The 23,375-nt window shown below is 37.0% G+C and overlaps 1 protein-coding gene across 25 annotated transcripts in view; it reads right to left on the bottom strand.

Moving 5' to 3' along the window:
* LCOR (ligand dependent nuclear receptor corepressor) overlaps positions 1–23,375 on the bottom strand; it is a 126,309-nt gene that overhangs the window by 10,504 nt on the left and 92,430 nt on the right. For 11 of the 25 annotated variants that reach the window (XM_069568205.1, XM_069568201.1, XM_069568209.1 and 8 more), the window contains one exon: positions 18,449–22,127. The exons of the other annotated variants lie outside the window; for them this stretch is intronic. In XM_069568205.1, coding sequence (XP_069424306.1) covers positions 21,158–22,127 — 970 coding nt within the window. In that variant the 3' untranslated portion in view covers positions 18,449–21,157. Of the gene's footprint in view, positions 1–18,448; positions 22,128–23,375 lie in introns of those variants that run through there. 25 annotated transcript variants of the gene reach the window in all.

Genomic DNA, 23,375 nt, shown 5'->3' with positions numbered 1-23,375 from the left:
TTAATACTTTCTTACAACCCCACAAAGTGGATTTTCTAGATAATCAAAGTTTATCCTTCAAGCAAAAAACATTAAAAATTTTAAGTATTTTTGGTGGAAGTCTTTAAAAAATGGTCTCTTCCTGTGAACGTAATTTATTCTTTCTTAATGACTCAACGGTCATTACCATGTACACTAATATTGAAGCTTGGCTATTATTTTTATTATGCTGAACTGAAATATATTGATAGCTCTGGGAGCCACTCAAGGAGGTAAATCTACTGCTTAAATGCAAAAAAGTCAGGTGGCAGTCTGTATTTTATTAAAAAGCTTTCTTCTGACTGGCTTCCAAAAGAGCAGCTATGTTTAGGAGTCTCATTTTCACCTTTAGTTGAGTACTTCTGCTCACTAGCTGTGAATTCAAATCTCAAGTATCTTAAGTGAAATCTCAAGTATCTTAAGTGAAAACAAATAAGCTCTGAATGAAGGCTACAGGAAGAGTTTTGTAAGTAAACCACATAGATTTCTTGACAACTTCAAGGATGCGTTCCTGATATTTCTGAGATAGGTAGCTACAAATGAGTGAGATATTAACTGTCTTTTCAATGCATCAAAGAATATATCCTAAGTACATTTTAGCAATACAAGAAAGGGGGGGAAAGTTGACAAAGATCTATGAGAAGGATTAAGAAATATCTGGGCATCTTATTGCCGAAAAGAATGAAGAGATAAATGGTAAAGTCTGTGAAAATCTTCTGGAACTGCTTCATGCCTGCGGCAGTGCTCTGGAAGCAGGATTTGTGTTCGGAGTTAACAATATGCCTTGAGATTCTTAAAATCAAGGAGTATGTGCCCAATAAAAGTACAGAGTGCTCTCAAGAAAAACTGAGGAGGTACTTTCTTCTAAAGTGATGCTCAGAGAGAATAAAAAACTGAATAATGATTAATCTTCAGATGATACTTCACTTCCTTTATGGTTGTGAAACTTGGATCTCCTGCTATCCCACATGTCTCAATAATTTAATAGTGATTTAATATTTTATTTACCCCTGACTAATGTAAGATCTTCCAAATCAGCTCTGAAGCAATGACCATGGCAATGTGGCCAGTCCCCGAGGACACAGCAGACAACCAGCCACCTGTTGGTGTTGGCTATTTCTCAGCATTATGGCAGGTGGCAGTGGTGTCTTCACAACTAAGGCATACTGGAGACACATGGTTAGTACCCACTCAACTCTAACCTGGAGCAACGCAGAACAGCATGTGGAGGCTGAAAAACAGCATCAGCGAGGTGGACACAGACCATCCCAACCTTGACAGGCATTTACAACAGTGGTTTGGGGATGCTCAGGAGACGATGCAAACATTAAAACTGTAAACGGCAGCCTTGCTTGTGAGAAAGAGACGTCAACAAAGGGTCGTGCTGTGTGTACATTCCTGGTAAAAAGGACCAGGGACAATGTACTGGTAAAGCACAGGTCACCAGAGTAAGCAGGAGGATCCTTGGCCACCTCGAAAGTATCATCCTAGAGTGACTGTGTCCTTTCCTGAAATTCGAAGCTACAGTGGTTTGTAAAATTCTTGGGCAATGATAGCGGTCTTGTACATTTACCCCGCAATTTGTATCTGTTACTGACTTAAGTCTTCTCTTTGTCTTAGCTTTCCAAGAAGATGCAAACTACTTGAGTGTAGGCAGGGGTCACATTTCATGTTTTTCTGTTTCCTCTTAGCAAAACAAGAACGGGAGGGAAAGGGAGCATCAAGGATGCTTCCCGGGTTTTCATCCTGGGCAGCACCGTTTACTGAGATAGGAACACAAGCAACAAAGCTGGCAACTGCTGACTGTAGGGGTTTATGTGTCTGAAGAGTTCTGTTCTGTACACACTGAGTTGAAATGTTTATAAAATTCTGAATCTGTCTGGTAGGCAACCAGGGACACACAGGTATGTGCCCACGGAGCTTCACCTGAATCTGAGAACCTTCACATTAATACCAACCTTTGTCCAAGTGTCATTAAATGGGCCCTGTTATAATACCTAACTTTACAACTATAGTAATAAAATTACTTTTGACTATGCCTCTAAATTACCCAGCTTCCTACCTTATTTGACTTTCTTTGGAAACTTCAATAAAATCTATGTTTAGATGATTTTTCTTTTCATATCATTCAACTACTTTGTTTTAAAAATTAACATCAACTTTCTGAAGTTTAATTCTATTATTCTTTTTGCATATTTTAAAGAAATGGATGCTGGCCAGCTTTGCCTGGCAGCAAATAGCTGGTCTCTACCTTTGCTTCTATTCAATGCTTCCCATAGTCTCAGGCCTTCAACAGAGCCTAAATACAGCATTTGCCCTGATTACTTTTTAAAGAGTAAATAAGGAAATCAGAGAGGGCTGAGCTTCTGTCCTACAGACTACTCATGCAAACCCGACCTAAGCAGAAGCACTATGTTTTATTATTAGTTCAGTGATTATAGTTGACATCATAGTATGCTCATCACATCTGACTGTATTAGAGTTTTAAAATAACAGTAAGTCATCACAGATTTTGAAATCACTTGCTTGATTTCACATTTCTTCTGTTCAACAACAGGATACTAATAGTTAAGTCAATTTTTCATCAGTCAGAAACACTTCACCACCACCACGAAAGAGCAGTGAGATCCTAGGGACTGGTAAATGGAAAGAAGGGCTACAGAAGACGACGACGACCGAGATTAGTGCCAAGTTTCTCTACCTGCTGAGAGATGGCCTGTGTGACCTCGAACACTTTGTCTTTCTCCGCCCAATTCAGTGCCTAATTCTTAAGGGTGAGGCAGAAGGATAAGATAATATTCATAAAAACTTTGAAAGGCACAGTTTAAGAATGATGAGTTGTTTCACAATCTTATCTTTAATGATTTACTCAATGATATTTTTCTAGATCAGAGATTAGAGAGAGCTGAATTTGCCCCCTTTGTCAATACCACCACACTTAAATTTACAAAGGATAACATTCCAGCGGTTAATATAAATGGTGGATGGTCCAGGCCTAGGTTCTCTTGGGGTAAAAGGTCAAATAAACAAGAGATGTGGCCGAGAGCTGAAATGACAGTTTTAAGAGTCTAGAATGTGGAACTGAGGGATTCAGGTAGCCTCTCAGTATCTGCTCTAGAACTACCGATGGCAAATGCAGCATCACTGATGACCAAAATATGTTCTTTTCGACTGAAAAAAAAAAAAAGACCAAGAGGGAGAGAGAATGATGTCTGGATGGGAACTAATCTTAGAAGGAGAAAAAGATAATCCCAGGAAACCAGAAGGGGAGAGAAAGCTTGAGACAACAGTTTAGACTGAGTGACCCAACAGTCAAGAGCTGTAAGTAAAGTTGGCTTGATTTTTCTCTTTAAATACAAGAAAACACCAAAATGCACTGTTAGCCCTGCTGAAAGAGTTGTAATTTTTGCCAGACCATAGTCTGAAATTATGTTTCCTCATTCCTTACTTCTAGTCCTTCAAGCACTGAAAATATAAGTATGTTCAAAGGCCTGGATAAGTCTGCTGACAAGTACTCATCCTTTACTGGGAAGTGCATCTACCTCTGGCTATTTCACACCTGTGTATCTTCCATACCTGGATACAGGAATACACTAAGGTTTATGACAAAACTGTGGGTGCTTCTGTGTGTAGTGGAGAAGATAAAACATGGGGTACGGAGGTCTTTTTCACTATTTAAAAGGCCATGTACAGTTGTATGTGTAAACTACTGAACAATCAAATTTTCTTTCCCAGAACTGAACTAGGATAAAAAGTAAAAGGGTAATTAATAAGCCTGGTGTGCTGCAGTCCTTGGGGTTGCAAAGAGTCGGACATGACTAAGCGACTGAACTGAAGCAAGAAACAGTAAAAGTGCTAAGTGAGAAATAAAGTTCTTAAGATCATAGGAAGTGGCCTCTTAAAATCAGGCAGCTTAATACCTGATTTCCAGGTGGGTGAAATCCTATGAAATTAAAAGACACTTACTCCTTGGAAGAAAAGTTATGACCAGCCTAGACAGCATATTAAAAAGCAGAGACATTACTTAGCCAACGAAGGTCCGTCTAGCCAAGGTTATGGTTTTTCCAGTAATCATGTATGGATGTGAAAGTTGGACTAGAAAGAAAGCTGAGCACCGAAGAATTTATGCTTTTGACCTGTGCTGTTGGAGAAGACTCTTGAGAGTCCTCTGGATTGCAAGGAGATCCAACCAGTCCACCCTAAAGGAGATCAGTCCTGACTATTCATTAGAAGGACTGATGTTGACGCTGAAACTCCAATACTTTAGCCACCTGGTGCGAAGAGCTGACTCACTTGAAAATACCCTGATGCTGGGAAAGATTGAAAACGGGAGGAGAAGGGGACGACAGAGGATGAGATGGTTGGATGGCATCACTGACTCAATGGACATGAGTCTGAGTGGACTCTGGGAGTTGGTGATGGACAAGGAAGCCTGGCATGCTGCAAAGAGTTGGACACAACTGAGTGACTGAAATGAAATCCTAATTATCTAAATTTGGACTTAGAATTTAGATGGATTTAGATAGAAAATGATTTCAAAATTGGCATTAAAGAGAGATCAGAATTGTGGGGGATGGTGTGTGTGTTGGGTGAGGGGTCAAATCCAAGATGTATCTGTCTCTCTTCACCCTGCAGGAGTACTCAGAGAGTCATTCTTGCTGATGGCAACGTGGCATCTTGCTCAGGTGTGGAGTGGACAAATAGTTGAGAATTACTGATTTAAAACAAAAGACATCCAATCCTTTTCTAAGGATTGGATAGCTAAGTTTACTGTGTTCTTAACCAAGTTTACTAAAAACAGGGCAGAACAGAGGCTCAAAGCATTGTGAATATTGTAAACTAGGGAAAAGAGGCGATTCAGAGAGTGGTTACTGGATAGTTTGCTAGTTTTTCTGTATCTCAGGGGTTAATAAAAGGCTATTATTTGGACTACATATATGATATTAATAGGAGCAGTTGGAGAGGACTCTTGAGAGTCCCTTGGACTGCAAGGAGATCCAACCAGTCCATTCTGAAGGAGATCCGCCCTGGGATTTCTTTGGAAGGAATGATGCTAAAGCTGAAACTCCAGTACTCTGGCCACCTCATGGGAAGAGTTGACTCATTGGAAAAGACTCTGACGCTGGGAGGGATTAGGGGCAGGAGGAGAAGGGGACGACAGAGGATGAGATGGCTGAATGGCATCACTGACTCGATGGACGCAACTCTGAGTGAACTCCAGGAGCTGGTGATGGACAGGGAGGCCTGGCGTGCTGCAATTCATGGGGTCGCAAAGAGTCGGACACGACTGAGTGACTGACTGAATGAATGAAAGGCTTATATATTGTATCTTTTATGTCCTGTCAATTCAGCTAGATTGTCAACTTTATTAAATTACAATAAAAATATAATTATCAAGATCCTCATGTTCACTCTTTAACATATTTCACCCTAGAGGCAAATGTACCTGGGAAGCCAAAATATAATCAGAAAGTTACATTGGTGAGTCAGAAGTCAGAACAAGGTGTCATTAGCCACAATAGTCCAAGGCCTCCATCTCCTCTCTAGGAATGTAACAGGCTCAAAAAATAAACAGTTTTACCAATCTCCTTACTTCTGAAAAATTTTTATGCGCCATCCCCCTCCACCATATTGATTTTTGTTTCTATAATCCTAGGTAAGGCCCTGCATGCAAAACGAAATATATTACTAAATACATTACTTTTGTTAGTGAGTGAAGTGAAGTGAAGTTGCTCAGTCGTGTCTGACTCTTTGCAACCCCGTGAACTGTAGCCCACCAGGCTCCTCCAACCATGGGATTCTCCAGGCAAGAATACTGGAGTGGGTTGCCATTTCCTTCTCCAACTTTTGTTAATTAATATAAACAAAAGAAGGGAGGGTTCAGTGGCAGTGAAAGACAGGGGACTTTGGACTAGATGGCATATATTCTAAAAATGACAGTTTCTGGACATAGGGGAAGAAATATCCCTAAATGATATACCTACTCATTTGATGAGAACACACACCTAAATTATGAGTATTATAACTACAAATTCTTAGAAGACACTTTAAAATAGACTTCAGAAAATAATACAGTAATTACAGACAAAGAAGGCAGATCTCTGCCCAGGGCTGATTTGAACTGAAAAAGTGTCTGTCCCTAGACTCATGGAGTTACTGAAACCAGATTAAAGAGAGATCTGATCTGAAAGGCATACTTGACATTTTAGGTCAGGATACATGAGAGCTCATGACAAGTCAACAAGTCTGGCCTATTTCTTTTTTTTTTGTCTTTGTATCTGTCAGGTAGGGGATTAAAATCTATGTTGTCCTTTGGGGGAAACTGCTCTTCAACTCCCTTAAAATGACTAGGATGATGATAGACTAAAAAAGTACCATTGTTTAGGCAGAATACAGAGATGCTCACTCCCCAAGTGAGAGAAAAGGCACTGTGTCACGACGCTCTGTTCAAGGGGGGTGAGGGGAAAGAAACATCTGTCAAGACCCAACAGTGACCAAGAACCCTGTACAGTTTCCCTGCAGTGGAGCCGAGAGGAGTGAGTCTAGACAAGATTTCCAGTACTGTTGGAATGTATTTCTTTTTAATACCAACAACCTCTAACAAATCCCCAAATGATCACTTTGCAGGGCAGCGTGTATGCAGAGAGGACTAAAGGAGGCATGGGGAGCTGGCACACACAAAAACCAGAAGGACAAGACAGAGTCCTGCAGCACAAATGCTTTTCCCTCTCAAGAAATGAAATGGTGAGTTTTCAACATATATTCCTGGTTTCTTTTTGAGTGAAAGGAAGAGAGGAAGTAGCAGATTACATAAATATCCGAATAAGCAGTTGTCTCGTATTTTTGTGATTTTTATGGGATCGTCTATATCTTCACTTGCAGTTCTTAAGTCTCCACGCCTGAAACCATATAAATTTGTGGTATCATCCTTAAAAGTGGCAAGTTCTACTTTTGGTGTCATATAATAAACCACTTAAAACTGACACAATGATGGCACTCCTAAGTATTAACCAATTATGCGAAGGACCTAGACAACTCTGCAAAATGTAAAAGGATTTAAGATTTAAAACGATTCCTAAGGTACCTTATACAAACTTTAGTGTTATTTCTTATTTGTTCACATCATGACTGTTAGAGGAGGTATATATACTTTAGAATTTAAAGTATCGTAAGAAAACTATTTTCAGCTGCCATTCTCTGGAGTGTGCTCTTGGAATAAATAGTGCTTTATAACCATCCCTTACCCCATGTTTCTTGGGAAACACTCAAGGCTACTGTCGGAGATACACTGGAGTGAGGGGAACTGTGCAGAATTATCTGTATATTCAAGGTTTTATTTAGGAAGGTTGGGAGACAAAATATAAGCAAACATATACACATCTTCACACACGGATACTCAACTTAGGTACTTAACACTATCTCAATGTTTATTCAGTGTTTATCCCTAGTTTTGTCACTCCTCTTGCTTCCAATATACAATCCACTTCACCTATACTGATTCAACTTCCTTTGGAAAACTCTACATTGTAAGCTCCCTGCAACTAATTCTCATTTTAGAGTTTGCTGTACATCACCCAGAATTGCTATCTTCTTAAAGCCCAAATCTGATCCTGTCACTTTTTCTGCATAAAATTTCAGTCAACTTCCCACTGCTCAGTCCATTCTCCTTCAGCACCTTCTCCCCATGGGCTGTGTTATTCCTAACTCTACTCTCACAGTTTGTCTCTCTTTCCTAAATAGCATTTATGTAGCATGGTAGCTGACATGGCTACATCTTCCACTAGACTGTAGATCTTTCTACAGGTCCAGGACTTTGGCCTTTTTAACATGGTAGTTTCGCTGCCTACAAACAGGGGCTTAGCTCATCTCAGGCACAAGTGATGAATAAGCTAACGGAATAAATTACTATGTAGTGAAAATAGTTTTCCTAAGGCCTTTTTCAAAGGCCTTTTTCCTTCTTTCCTTTTTCAAATAAACTAAAAAGGGAAGAGGAAATATTTTGACAATCAGAAAGGAAAAGAAAAAGTTTTCAAAGAAAATGAGTTCAAATCTAATTGACGAGGCAGGGAATGGAAGGGAATTTTGAATGCCAGACAGCAAGGGGATAGGCTCCTACCTGTAGGCATGCAGGAGATTGCTAGTACCAAAAGGAGAAAAAAAAAAAAGATGGAAAGGTATGGTTTATATAATGGCTTTCAGAAGAATTAGACTTTCTGACTGAAGCCAAGGACAAGAAATAAATGACTCAATACACACGTTCTAGTTTGGATGTGTATGGTAACACGTAAGATTCAACAAAACAGTATTTATGTGTATTATGCTATGTTCTCTGACTGGCTTTTCTTCTTTTTAATGTATTTTTAAAATGTTTATAACTCCCTGATCTTGTAATTTACTAGTAAGCTATAACCAGTTGATTAAAGTTTGAAAAGCTGGTTTACACACTCACCAATTCCTAGCACCTCACAAGAGTCTGCTATCCTGATTTTCTTCTTAGTCCATTTCTTTCTAGCTAAAATTACACTACTAGGTTATCCTGGGGAAAACATCTCAAGTCATTTTAACAGACACTGAAATGAACACTTCTAAACTGTGCTAGCTATGATCTGTTTGAAATGCACAGAACTCCCATTCAGTAAGAGTGTAATTAGAATCTCATTGAAAAGGCAGTGTAGTCCCCAAATTCTTTTATAGGAAAACTAAAGGTCTGATGATTAAACACACAAGCACACACACATCTCCACCATCCCATCTAGCTCTTACACTGTGTTTTTCAAACCACCATCATGAAAAAAGAAAAATCTACAAATTCAAAGCATGTAAAACTTCAACCTTGAAAAAAAAAAAAAAGACATATAATGGAAAGGAAGATAAATTCTACGTAACTTTATACTTTTTAAACATCTCCTTTCCAAACAACTTTTATTCCACTTAATCTTTGAAAAGAAACAAAAAATTATTGATAGTTTGATAACATTCCTCTGAAATAGGATGAAGCAATCAGAAAAGCAGCATTTCATGTCTCAACTGTAGTTCTACCATTTCTATGTCTCTGATTTAAGTTAAAACAAGATTGGCCGAACAATGTCCTGGTCTAATACAAACTTACCTGCCTCACATTCAAAGTTTTAATTAAACAACTTCCTCCACAATTTTCAAACTGATTTTCTCTTTTTACCCCTCACACTAAATTAACTCCTACCAGGTGATTTCTCTAACTCTCATTTATTGAGCACTTGCAAAGAGCCTGGCATAGTGCTAAGTATTGTACATACAGAATTTCATTTCAGCCTCAAAGCAAATCTCTGAGGTGGGTGGTATAAACCCCTATTACTCAAATGAAAACTGATGTTCAGAAAGGCGCAGAAACTTTTCAAGTTTTCAACTTTTCCCATGTTCTGGGAAAGTACAAAGGCCAGGGTTTTAAGCCAGGCTCATCAGATTCTCTCTCTTAAACTTGAGGTGGTCTCTACTCTGCTATGCTCTACCTACCCCTCAAGATTCACCTCGTCCATCACAGAGTCAATAATGCTAATTTCTATCTAACAAAGAAGTTTTAAATACCTCACATTTCTTTACTGGCAATTTCATAACACAGATTAAATTCTCTTCCTAAAAAGCAATGTAATTTATTTATTCAACAATGAATAGCTGATTTAATTAGTTAAAAGTGAATCTAAAAGGAAATTATAAAATCCTTCACTTTAATTCTAGGTTAAGGATGCCAAAATGGTATAAAGGTAAGTATAATGGTTTTCAATCATATTAAGGGCAACTCATTACATGTTAGGAGAGCGGGAAAGTCCCCCAAAGACCCCAAGTTCCATGTTTTTCTTTAAAAATAAGAGATTAGGGTGGAACCAACAGTGTTTAATCAGTGGGTTAATAAAATACCTCCTGTGGTCACAGCAATGTGAATATACACAACACTACTAAATTATACGCTTAAAAATGGTTAAAACTAATTTTATGTCTTTTGACAGAATTAGGGAAAAAAAAAAGGTTTGCTGAATAAATGAACTTAAAAATGCAACACCTCCCCAAAAAAACCTGTGTTACAATTTGAAAATATGCAACATGTTCATCTCACTCTTATAAACGGATTCAGGCATCTGTACTGTTAAAAGACTGATTTTGATTGAGACAAATTATATCCAATGAGCCCCAGAACTCTTTGTGCTCTAACATTCAAAGCAGAACTAGCCTGCACACAATAGAAACAAAAATTATGAACATATCAACACTTTAAAATTAATCAGAATAAAAAGTAACTGCTTAATTTTTGCAAAAAGATCATCACATTCATACAGTTCATAACAAAAATGTAACAAAACAGGCTTATTTTAAATGAAAGTCATCTAAAATGATATTCAGACCTATTCTTTTTTCTTTTTGAAAATGCTGCAAACGCAAAGATAAGACCTAAGGTTTACAAGACCCTAGTATTAAATAAAGGGTTGCTACTGTATTATTCAATATTTGAACAGATACAATTGGTGTATCTGCCTCACATTCAATTGCAGTTTTAATAGGCACAGAGTTTTAAATAGGGCCTAAAAGGCATTCAGGACAGCATTCTCAACTTTACAGATGTAAAAGCAAGTGATCTTTCTAGTATACCAAGTTGCAAGAATTTATATTACCAAATAATTCCATATCACTCCATACTGCTGATCAAATAAAACTGGCAAGAACACTACAATTAACATTTTAAAACTACCAGTCGACAACAACATGCCTATAAAGATTTCATACCTATAGATTTTAATACACTTTAGCTTACTTTCCAAGCTGAACTCTAACCAAACTATGACTTAAACCACTCATTACATATTCATGTATCTTTTACAATGTTTCCAGGGGACTTCCCCGGTGGCCCAGTGGTTAAGACTCCGAGCTCCCAATGCAGGGGGCAAGGGTTCGATCCCTGGTTGTGGAACTAAGATTCCATGTTCCATGTGCCTGATAAGTAAGTAAATAAAGTATCTTTTGAAAAAAGATAAACAAAATAAAAAATGTTTTGAGAACACTTCTTTTCCACTAACCTCTGAAAACAAGCCTGTCTACTCTAGTTACACACACAGCTTGATACCAACACTACCACTTCTCCCTAAACAGCAAAACATCCAACTTATAAGGTGAATATGATGAATAAAATTCTGTGTTAAATGCTTACCACTTAGAAGCAAATAATGACTAAGTGATAATCGAGTATAAGAACAGCTATCTCTTATGTGACTTTATACATTGCTAAGAAAAGGATTTTCACTCATTTCAGCTACAAAATCTAACATCTTATGACTTGGGTTATGTTTTTACATTTGAATACACATGTCTGGGGAGAGAAATTCATAGGCCTTGAGGGAAAAATAACTCCACAACTCAGAAAGCAGAGACCATTTTGCACTCCATTTCCCTTATGTGATTTCTGATTCCTAAGAGTTCTTGAATTAATTCGAAAGTATCAGCAAAATCAGAGGAGAAAATTTTGCATTAGATGAAATAAGTCCTTTTTAAAAATCAGGTCATAATTGAAGAGCTATCAACATGAAGATAGGATCAGTAGGATAAGTTCATTGATGAGACGCCAGATTAAAATCCTACCACAGCCGACCTGGTCACCAGTTAAAAATGGATAATGACAAGAAACATGTAGGTACAGTTCTGTACAAAGAAGTAATACTTAGGTTTTCAGAAAAATATTCTATAGACACACGACATAACTGAGTAAGGGAACCAAGTGAAGCCAACAAACAAGCCTGTAGCGCCAGCAAAGGTTCCAATTTTATAAACATCAAGCCAAAAGGTAGGAAAGTGCTAGTGAGGCAGCCAAAGAAATGAGACAAAAAAATACTAACTAGAAGATAACCTAGACCAACAATAACATTATTAAAAAATAGAAAATGCCATTAGAAGTGACTGAAAATCACTTCAACCAGCTTATACAACATGAATATCACAAGCTTGAAAAAGCAGCTTTCTAAAACATTTGGTGTACCATTTCTATCTTTATCACTATAATTCAGCTGTTCTTTAACCATCTGACAATGGAAATCATTCTGTAAAAAAAAAAACTTTTAAATATCCCTGGTTTCTAAAACCACAATGTAAATGTTGAACAACTACATGCTGATAAAAGAAAATACCAGCATTCTCCCAAGAATCAGAACTGCTAAAATAACCTTAATTGACTGACAGTGCTTTCATACTTATGCCTCTAGAAAAGAGCAAACAAAAATGAGTAAATCATTATTCTTGGTAAGTAATTCCAGATTAGAGTTTTACTGTAAGAAAATTATGAAAAATTAAGTTCAGCAAGCAGGTATTATGAAAATTATCAATAATAGTTAGTGAATAATCCAATTCAGAGAACTGAGATAGGGGAGTATCAAATTAGTAAAGACAGTTACAAGGCAGTACCGAATCCAAATATTGAAGCAGCAATTTCTGGTTATCTAAGAGATTTCATGGAAATAAATTATCACCAAGGGGAAAAAAAAATACAAACTTTGGTTACCACGTGCATTTATAGTGCACCTTGAAATCTTACCCCCTTTGTGGATTTTTTTTTTAAGAGCATTATACCCTTAAGAAGTAGAAACCAAGCTTTTAAAACAGTTTTCACAACAAAATTTATTAGAAGAATAGTGGTTTTGAAAAGTCTAGCATCCAGTGAGAACTACCATACACAACATTACAGCTGGGAATGTTTCTCCAAAATGTCATGGTCAAATAATACAATGGAACCATTAACTCTTACACATGCACGAAAGAACTAGCGCGTCTGACATACAATGCAAAAAAAAAGGGGGGGGGGGACCACATGGATTAAAATTTTAAGTACTCATCACATACATTAAGACACAGCTTATTTTAGTCCAGTCAAAAATCAGAACTGCATTAAAAAAATTTAATGTAGTGCAATCAAACCAAAGAACTTAATTTGTGATCATAAGTGCTCTACTACATAAACATTGATCATAGCAAGGAACAAAAAGTTCAAATCACACCGTACAAAAAAATCTGTAAATAAATATAAACTACAGTACAAGAGAAATATTAAATTATACAATTCCGTCAAACTGTAAACAGTATATTGAAATGAGGTCCATAAGAGTAAAGGGGGTTCCTGTTTTGTTGCATGACACTCAAACTTCTAGAAATCTGAAAGATGCCGTTTTCTGTATCTTCAAAGGTTATAGGTTTTATATGTGGAAAATGCCTTTTAGATGTAAGATATCAAATATTAAAGCAGAGGAATGATCTGTTTTGTTAACCACAGGTAGTACTGCAGAAAACAAAGGTAGTTTTAAAGAATAAACATCTCTAGCAGACAAGTCTTAACATTAAAAGATGCAAAGGGCTAAAGCTGGAATTAGAACTTCACATCAGAAACTTGTCATTGAGGGCTTCTAGGCTACAAAATATACTGACAAAATTGTCTGCTGATATGTAGTCCTAGACCTCTGCTAATTTTTTGACATTTACATACTCATGTCACAACACCAACTTTGGCAGAATCACTACTAATAAACTCAGAGCACTCCTGGCCCAGCGGTTCCATCACAGTGGCCAGTGCACAGAATTCTCTGAAGACATTGCATAAGCTAGAATGTAGAGGTCAGACACCCAAGGACCGGTGCTTGAATTTAGTAGTAGTATGGTGGAGAAGCAAGAGCCACATTGAGGAAGGACTGCATCTGTCGTATTTTACAGAAGCAGCAAGGAATGTCATTTAATTGTGCTGGCTATTAGTGGCATTTACAAATAGATAGTTTAACTGTGTATACGTGTGTTGCATGTGCTGGCTATACATTTATGCACGTTTCGTTTTTTTAAATACACTGTTAACAGGAACCCCCATATTATCTGCTCAGTAGTAATAACTGAATATATAGAATGCCACTATAAGAGTGTGAGGCACCGTGTGCTGGAGAGTTCTATGCAGCTTTAAAATCTGTTTGGCTGAGTTATACCTGGATACCTGAACTGAGTTTTTTAAGTTGACATTCATCAAGGATGTGCTACCAGCACGTCAAAATAAAAGCAAAACAGAAAAATACAAGTCACTGTTAGGTTTAAGAATAGCATCAAAGTACCTGAATTGAGTGAGAATAGTGTGTAAACTGTCCCTGAGGGTTTTTAAACAGTGTGTACAAGTTGGATTCCTAAGAACATTAGCTTTATTTAACAGTGTGGACTGATAAAATACCAATGTCTGACAGTTTAAAGTGGAGGTTATAAAGAATTATATGCAAACACTCCAAATGTATAGTTTATACATTTCTTCTCAAAGCAGCAATAAGCTGCTGTAAAGTATACATCCCATCAGAACAAGCAACATGTGGGAGTCAGATAAAGGTTTCTATCTTAGTCTGGTTTTCTGACAGCACAGCATATCAATATCCAATGACTATATCTTTCCTAGATCAGAATGTAACTAATTTCGACTAGCAATATAGGATTAGACTTTTAATCAAACACTTTGCTATTACATACTAAAATTCCTTAAACTTACTAATGCTGGTATACTAACCTAGTTAATTATCCCCCCCTCATTTTAGAAATATACCCTTCCACAACTTAAAAACATTAAGATCCATTTTCAGTCCTCTGATGTAAAAAGCATGTCAGTGAATTAATATTAAAAATTTACACAGTAAAAAGGCTTGAATTTCAGCCAAAGATTCTAAATACTGCTCATTCCCTGAAGACTTAAAGGGAGAGAGAATCCCTACCCATTTTCCTAGTGATTTATTTTTCTAAAACTGTCTGACACAATTTTTCATTTTGGGGAATTTCCCCCTCACCTCCTCTCAAATTCCAAATTCTCAGCCTGAAATGCTTAATGAAATGGGGAAAATGAGGCAATCACTTGGAATTTCTTGAAAGGTACAAAATGTTATTGTCTTTTTAAAAATCTTTAAGACAAGAATTATTTATATAAATGTGATCTGATCCCATAATATGTAGTATGTTTTATATGTTTAAATAATCACCCTAAAACTTACAGTACCTAAGACTCTGAAGATAAATTAAGACTTTAGTGTTGTAACAGAAAAAGTGCTGAATTATCCCTTTTCTAGTACTTTAAACATTTCAGACAAGTGCTTTCCTAAGTGACGGTAAAGTTCACTATATACCCTTCCACCAAGCAGGAAAAAAAGTCACCTGGATCGAAAGAAAAGACTTTTAGGAGTGTAGCACCGAGTAGTTACCAAATAACAGATGTTATTCAGCTCCTTCTGAGGGGGTGAAATAGTCCAGGTTGAAATTCTATTTGGCGACTGTATGTTAAAGATCCCTGCTCCACCGTGTCAGTGTCCTGTGTCCAACCCTCCCACCCCCCACCCAGCCCCTTTACACACTATCCACTGAGAATCTAATCTCTAAAGAGATTATTTTAAGATTTATGTTTTCAGGACATACCTGAGAAAGGGTGCAATTATGCAGAACAAGGAACCCAAGACTGCACTAATACTGGTTACAGGTTCATAAATTCTTTCCCAAGACAAATCTAAAAAGTCTAAGAGGTATGGATCTTAAAATATGTCTTACTGCTTTAGATTTTTTTGGTATGTGTGTAGGGTCATTTCCAGTGTTGAAAACACCATCTTGAACCTGCTCAGCGACAGTTCAAGATGGGGTAAAGAGTTTATTTTCATATTCAAACAATAAAGATTAAATATTATGATTATAATATTTGCTACATCCAATAAATCTACGATTAACTAAAAGTGCTTGCTTTTCAGCTTTTGATATAGCTCTACGTGAACTGGAAACCTTAAAATTACCCCCCCAACCGTTGCAGAATTAACTCAAATTTTGTTATCTGTCCAGCCAACATTAATTTGTCTTGATTCTCACTTTTCAAATAATCTAAAAGATTTTTCTGACTGTCAAATGAAGGCGGCCCAACTGTACCATGTGCTCTATCCTGCAACTCAGCTTTAGTTAGTTGTAGGGTAGAATCCTTCCTTCAACTTCACTTCTTCCCCCTACCCTATTTCCCAACTCCCTCTTCCAATCTCCTTCATAGGGCACACAGCTACAGGGCCAATGTCTGCTTCTTTAAAAAGCAACTGAGAGTTTATTTGGGAATGAGAGACAGAGAATATGAAAAGAATTTCCTCTATTTTCCCTTCAGTCACCGTGTTCACAAATCCTACTCAAGTCTCAAGGACAGAATGTATCCAGAAAAAAACTAAGACGACTTTGGAGGTCTGCATTCCTTGTACCACAATTATACTTTTTTCCTTTTCAGTAGTGCTTGAAAGCAATTAGATTAAAAAAAAAAAAATCCTTATATAGCTTAATCAAGTTTCCAAATGGGCTGTTTGGTTAAAGCCATTAAGTTTAATAACACTGGCCTGACCATAGTATTAATGAAGACCTAATTATAATGGAAAGTAACAAGGAAAACAATCTTTGATATCTTCATGAAGGTCAAAATTTAACCTATAACTTTTAATGTCTCCTATAAAAGACTAAGTAGAGCAATTCAGTCTATTGCCATATTCCATCACCAACGACAGCAACCTGAATACATAGAGAAGGGTGGTTCACATAAAAACAAACTCTGGCATTTAGTTAAAGAAAGAATAATTACAAAAGAAAGATGTGTAGTTTCAAAACTAAATCTACAGAGGTAACAGCTCTTAGAAAATGACACTGAGCTGTCATATCAGCTGTAAGTACTCAAAATAATTTCAGGTTCTGACACTGGGCTGACTCAATAATTTGTTTTATAAAAATAACTGACTGAATCCAAGCGTCACTATTATGGGTCAATGAAATATAAAGAGTCACAAAGGCTTAGCCAAGCCTCGCACCATGTGCTTCCTTGGGGCAGGGGGAGAACACACAGCTCACTAGCAGCGCCAAGCTTGCTACGTACTGCCTAATGACAAAAGGCAGTTATGGTATGAGCCTTTGCAGGTAGTCATTTTTAGTCTAATTTAGAGTTCTCTCCAGAAAATTGGGAACTAAACTTCTCATTGTGCCTTACTATTTTACTATCTGATCCCATATAGCTCATCTTATAAATAGCTCAGGTAAAATGCTGGGGAATGGAAATGCCAATTGATTGAGGTAATGGTTTATATAAGATAACCAGAGTTCTAAAAGCACTTCAATATTGTAAAGTAAAAGTGTACCAAATAAAGCTAATATACACTTTACACTTGCTGAGCTTGCTCACCAGAACTGAACAGTAATTAACTTCACATAAGGACCCCTATTATCACACAAAGCCTTACTCACATCCAAGATCTGCTGCAGCAAAGGTTTGTCAAGCAACATCTAAACTTCAGAGTAACAACAAACTTAACATTAAAAAGTATTATACACAAATATAAATTATTTTTCCTGAAAGAGAGACCTTGTCCTTCATGGTATCTGGGGAACATAAAAAAGTGTATAGCTCATCACGAACACAGTTCAGTCACTTGTAAGCCTTCTGAACAAGTGATAAATACATTACTGTCAAGCTTGATGACTGTTTCAGAAGTGAGAATGCTAATGATAAAAATACCACCTAGAAATCCTTCCACAGAATTAGTGTTTTTTTGACTTTATAGTGCCATAGCTTATCTACTCTATATCTACGTTTTTTCATAAAAAATGTAGGAATTGATTTTAAATACACTCTCTCTTTCTAACATTAGTTTGAATAACATACAGTTGAAGTAATGTCATCATCTGCCTACTGGAAAATGAAAGGAGAAAAGGCTTTTGTGACAAAGATAGTTGTGAACTATACTTTCCCATACCATAAAAATGGTCAACTGTTGTTTGGGCCATGCAAAACTCTGATTAGCAGAAATTAAGCATGCGAATGGACCAATCGCTATTACACATTTATGAGGATGTCCCCAAACTAGAATATCTACACTGAAAGTGCCAATACAGAATAGTGGCAAATCAAGAGGGAAATCAAATATTACGGGATCACTGCGGCACCAAGACTGATAGCCAGCCATGTGATGAGCCACATCCAAGGAACACATGGTATAATGGAACTCTGAACACAAAATTTAACATTAAAAGTGCACCTGAATATTACAAACTAACTTTACAAAACCTACAATAAGGTAAAATATATATCTTTTGAAATATTCAGCAGCTTTCTGTATTTTTTTTAAAGTTTTTTTTTTTTTTGAGAGGCTCATGAAATTTAAAAGGGACCACTATCTAATTTCAACCATGCTTCACAAAACAATAATGGCTATTTTATATTGCAGTTACCAATGTAATGCAATTAGTGCTTTAAAATAATCTACACTCAAAAAGAAAAAGAGAGACCAACCGACCTTTGGAGGAAATATGCTTATTCAAAAGCTTCTTGGAAAAGAAAATTTACCTGAATATCAAGTCATGACTGATCTCAAGTGTAATGTTTAAAAGCTTCACAGACATGAATATTACAATCTTCAGGTCTCAGGACTTTTAATCTGAGAAAGTTTAGAGTTTGGTTTGTTTTTTAAATTCACTTTCTAACCAAAACAAATAATAGAAGTACTCAAATTTTCACTATTTACAACTCTCAGCCTACAATCTGAAATGACACAATACAAGTTCTCTTATTTAAACTGCAGCATTAAAGGGTAGGCACACCATTCTTCTGCTGCTCGATTGTCATCCACTGAAACACACATAGAAAATATTTATGTTAGTAAAATGATCACTCCATTACACTACAATGACAAAATTTACATAACTCAACTCATACGTCACTTTAGAGACTACCACATGGGATTAAAACCTCTCTGAACAGTAAAACTCTACAAAAGTTGAACTTTTAGGGCCAGATTTTTTAATGGGCCTTATTGATGCCTTTCTGAGGGGATTAAAAAGAAGCACAAATTAATTGCTCAAAGGACCTTTTTGCAGCAATGCTGGGCTATAGAATGCCCCCAAACATCATGCAAAAAGGCACCATGGTTACAATTAATTGTGTGTGACAAATCGAGTGTGGAACAAAGGAGGCGTTCCTTCATAAGCTTAGTCCTTTGCTTTTAGCAAAACTTCTACTACTTCCTTCAACTGCAGATGAAAACCATACATTTCAGTAAGTATTTTTATTGCAACTTCCAGCTAGGCTAGAAAATACCGCAGAGTCATACACTGCTCTGAACCCAAACTGCTTTTTCTGCTGAGAAGACTAGCAAACTAAGAGGAAACAGGCTCAGTCATCCACTGATCAAACTGCTACACATAATAACCAAACCAAAAGAGGAACCCAAGCCCAGGCTATGCCAAGAATGTGTGTATTTTAATAACAGCAATGGTGTGCCTAACCTTTGAACACACAGGGTGCCAAGGAAAAACTATCGTTAACCTAATTAACTGCTCCAAAGTGTCCAGGCAAGAATTTATGCCTTGGGAATATCTGGACCTACTCCTCAAACTGTTAGTATCCATCAGAAATCATTAATCTCAACTTAACGCTCCCAGTTTGATTTTATTTCACCAAAAAAAGAAAAAATCCAATGTTTTTCTGGGGTTTGTTTTTGGTTAAGCATTTAGAAGGGCCTGATCACCTTTTTCAGGAGGTAAGAATATAGGGTCATGTATGGTAGATTTTATTTTGAAGAAAGAGTATTTTTAATTTGGTCATGATGCAGAATTAAATTTCATGGGCTTTATTTACCTATTATTCTTGCAAAAGAAATTGTAGAAAATAAATGTCACGAGCCTTATCAGTGTGATTTTAAAAGCCCATCTCAAAAAAAAAAAAAGCTTAGATGTTCTTTAAGGAGTGCTTATACAAAACATAATCTGAAAGGTCCTGTGCTAACAGTGTGCTAAACAACCATAAAAATCGGCTAAATAGCAGAAAAGTTGAGAAAGGGATAGTATGTAGGATGCCAAAAAAAGTCAAAACAACAAATTAAATTAAAAACTAAAAATCCCTGCCCGCCTTCTACTAGTATTTGAATTAGTTAAAAAAGAATTGCTAAGGAGCTTGATTTCTGATTGAATTATTGTTAGAACTGAAATGCAACCTAAATCACATTAGGTTACTTTGGGGTTGTGTTTTTTTTCTCTCACCACAAACACAGATTCTTCACTTGTGTGGATATTTGAGCAGATTACCGAGGCTGTAAAATCTAGATACCACTTTCGCATTATTATAATTACTCACACACATTTCCCCCCTATTTCTCCCATCCCCCCAACAAACAGATCTTAAAAATTTTTAAATAGTTGCTGCAACTGACATTCAGTCATTAGCTAGCACATGATCAAATCTGTAAAAAGATTTAAGAATACAAAGAAACTCAGTTTGCTAAAATGAGGCATCCTCTATTGTTTCCTGTAATGTACCCTGACTGCTCCTGAGTAAGAACGGAGCTCGTCCTCCATGAGATAAGGCTATATCCTCACTTGTTGGGTGAGACCAAATTCTACCCTTAGAAAATCCCAAATGAAATTACAGCAAAGGTAGTGTCACAACGTAATCAACCGAAGCGTTTCTGAAGGTAGTGTGTGCACATTTTCCACCTCCTTCCCCTCTGGGTGAGCACTAAACAGATTGCTGATTTGTTAAGTAAACTTAACAGTGAGAAGGGAAACCATAAAAATGTTAATTGAGCCAAAGAATTATTTATCAGTGAACAGTCAAATTTCTTAAATTCAAAGGTTCATTGTCCTTAGTTTCTTTAACCCTTAAATGAGTTGAATCTCTGAAGAAAAAAATGTGAATAATTTTATAAGATGGCTTTCCAATTTGCAGTGATAAAGCTCCCAAAACGACAGGTGGTTTCTAAAAGGGGGCTTTTTTTCTTTTCTTTTTAAATAAAGGCAAATATAACTTAAGGAAAAAAAAGAAAGAAACGCATGCAGGCTCTACAGGCAAGGAGTCCACTTCCATGTATCTGTTCTCTGTGAGGTAACTCAATTCTCTTTTGTAGAGAAACATGCAAAAAGGCCAAACAATATCTCGAGCCATACTGCACATGAAAAATTTAAAATATGCAACATTCAGAATGCACCTTTCATCTCTGTACACACAGGTCAATGCAAAGTCTGCAAAGAAACAAGTGTCACAGTAAATGAAGTTAGGTGCAGCAATGACAGCTGAACAATGCAGTAGTGCTCACCCAGTTTGTACAGTAATTGGCACTCTACAGTATTCCTACTCATTTTTTGATTCATTTGCACTTTGTGCTGCCTCTCCCTGGGGATCTAATTCAATCTTTACAGAAACATCTGGCCCCTCCGACCTCATTAACTTCATCTTTTTCTTTGGAGGGTTTTTCAAAGTGCCCAGCCTCTCCTTTACTTTGTACTCCAGTGTACTGTGGGGAATCCCATAAATACTCTGAGCTTTGGAAACACTCATTTTTCCACTCATAACCACTGAGATTGCTTCCTCCAGTATCTCACTGTTGTACTGTCTGTAACGCCCTCTTTTCTTCCGAGGCTGCTTGGAGCCAGGATCTCCTTCTTGATCCGATGTGGGATATGGCTGTCCAGAGGTAGACTGCTCAGCATCTGAGCCCCAAGAATCGGGTCCAGCATCTAACATGCTTTTTCTATTTTGTTTTGGAAGAATAGCCCTTAATTTTTTACTAAGCGCGCTCTCCGTTTGTGAACCCATTACCAAAGAGCTATAGCTGTACTGATCACCAGTGCGAGATTCCCAAGAAAGATCCATTCCTCGAACTTGTGGTATCTTTAAATCTACAGGAGATGAATGGCTCACATCCTTTTTCCCATCTTGTTTTGCTTGAAGTGCCATTTTTGGAAAGGCAGAGTTTTCTGCAAGAAAAGGAAGGTCACTGATGTTGTTGAGTGCACCATTTCCCCTGAACTTCATACGGCTGAGGTTGAACTCATAATGTGGTTTTGCCCAAGAGGCTTCCCTGGATAATATTAAGTGCTGTCCATGATTCTGTAATCCAGACGGCCCAAGGCTGGCAGCTGTGGACAATTGGTTTCTGCTCAGTAGTTCTTCACTAATCTGCAGGGATCGAGCCAGTGGAACTTTGAGTGATGTGGAGTGTCCAAAACCTTCCCTGGTTCCATCCTGTAAGCTTCTTGGAGGTACCCCATCACCACTCCGAAGTCCGTCTGGGCGGTACTGGCTGGGTCTCCCAGGTCGCCTAATTGGATGGAAGGAAACTGATGTGAGCAGGACTTGCACAGGTAGGGAGGGATGGGTGAGGGGACCACTCCTTTATTAGAACGCCTTGCTTGGGTAACATCACTTTGTGTTATTTATTTATTTTCTCTAAAATTAAAAAAAAAAAAAGGTCTCAGCAGTTAGTTTTAAACTTGTTCACAAAAAACAAAAACAAAAGCAAAAAACAAAAAAAGAAAAAGAAAAAAAAACCAGGAGCTTTTGGGCAAAGAAAAATTAAACCTGTCAGCTAGTCTCTGGTTGGGTTCACAAATATTCGGAGAAAAAGTTTCGCGCAACTGTCTGAAAATAGCACCTTAATTACTAATTACAAAGTAATCATCAAGTCTCCATACTACAAAGAATTGTGTTACCAATGTGACGTTACCACTAAACAAGTACAGTAATAAAAGAGTAAGCCAGATTATTTATTTTAATGCAACATATTCAACATTCATGACAACCAGCTATAAAACTTGAACAATTTACATTGGTGGAACCCACAGATAACTGCTCATTTATTCCCACAGACAAGTTGATGTTCTTATCAAAAATCAGGTAACTCCAAATGACATTTCTTATTTTGCTTGGGAAAAAAAAATATGGCTACCAGCCCCATGGTGGGGGGAAATCCCAAACCAAAACAATGAAATTTTTACCCATCAAATTATAACTTACCACATTTCTTCATTTAAAACACTATTTGTTGCAGATACACGAATACCACTCATTTTTCCATTTGAAATAATCCAAGTTTTAAAGAAACTGTCCTTTATTTTCCCAAAAACTTTTTTCCTTAAGTTCTATTCAAAGTAATTATTGTCAGAGTTATAGAAACAATTTTTTAGCATTTTCTTAGTTGAAGGAAACCACCTTCTTAAAATACCAAGCATTAATCTTCAAATTTTAAGTGGGTAACTTTCAAATAATGCTTAAAAAAAAATCACCTACTGACATAAAGTTAATTCATAACGTTTTCATTTTTACAGTAGAGAAGGATTTATCAGTGATAAAACTGGTAACTGCTAAGGCATGCCCAAGGGGAGTAATTACATTAACTAGGCACAAAAGCAGAACTTTGCAGAAATAATGGTAAATCAGATATGTTTTCCCAAAGTCTATAGGGACTCTGCTGTTAGCAGTAAGTAATATAGTAGGGATGACAATTCAGCTAAAAGGTGGGCAGTACTGTTGGTGCTTTCGTCTTCCAGAAAACTCTACCACAATGAGT

Source organism: Ovis canadensis, chromosome 22 (genome assembly GCF_042477335.2).
Source record: "Ovis canadensis isolate MfBH-ARS-UI-01 breed Bighorn chromosome 22, ARS-UI_OviCan_v2, whole genome shotgun sequence".
Taxonomy (NCBI): domain Eukaryota; kingdom Metazoa; phylum Chordata; class Mammalia; order Artiodactyla; family Bovidae; genus Ovis; species Ovis canadensis.
Note: the sequence above shows the minus strand (reverse complement) of the source record. Positions and strands in the feature narration are given on the sequence as shown.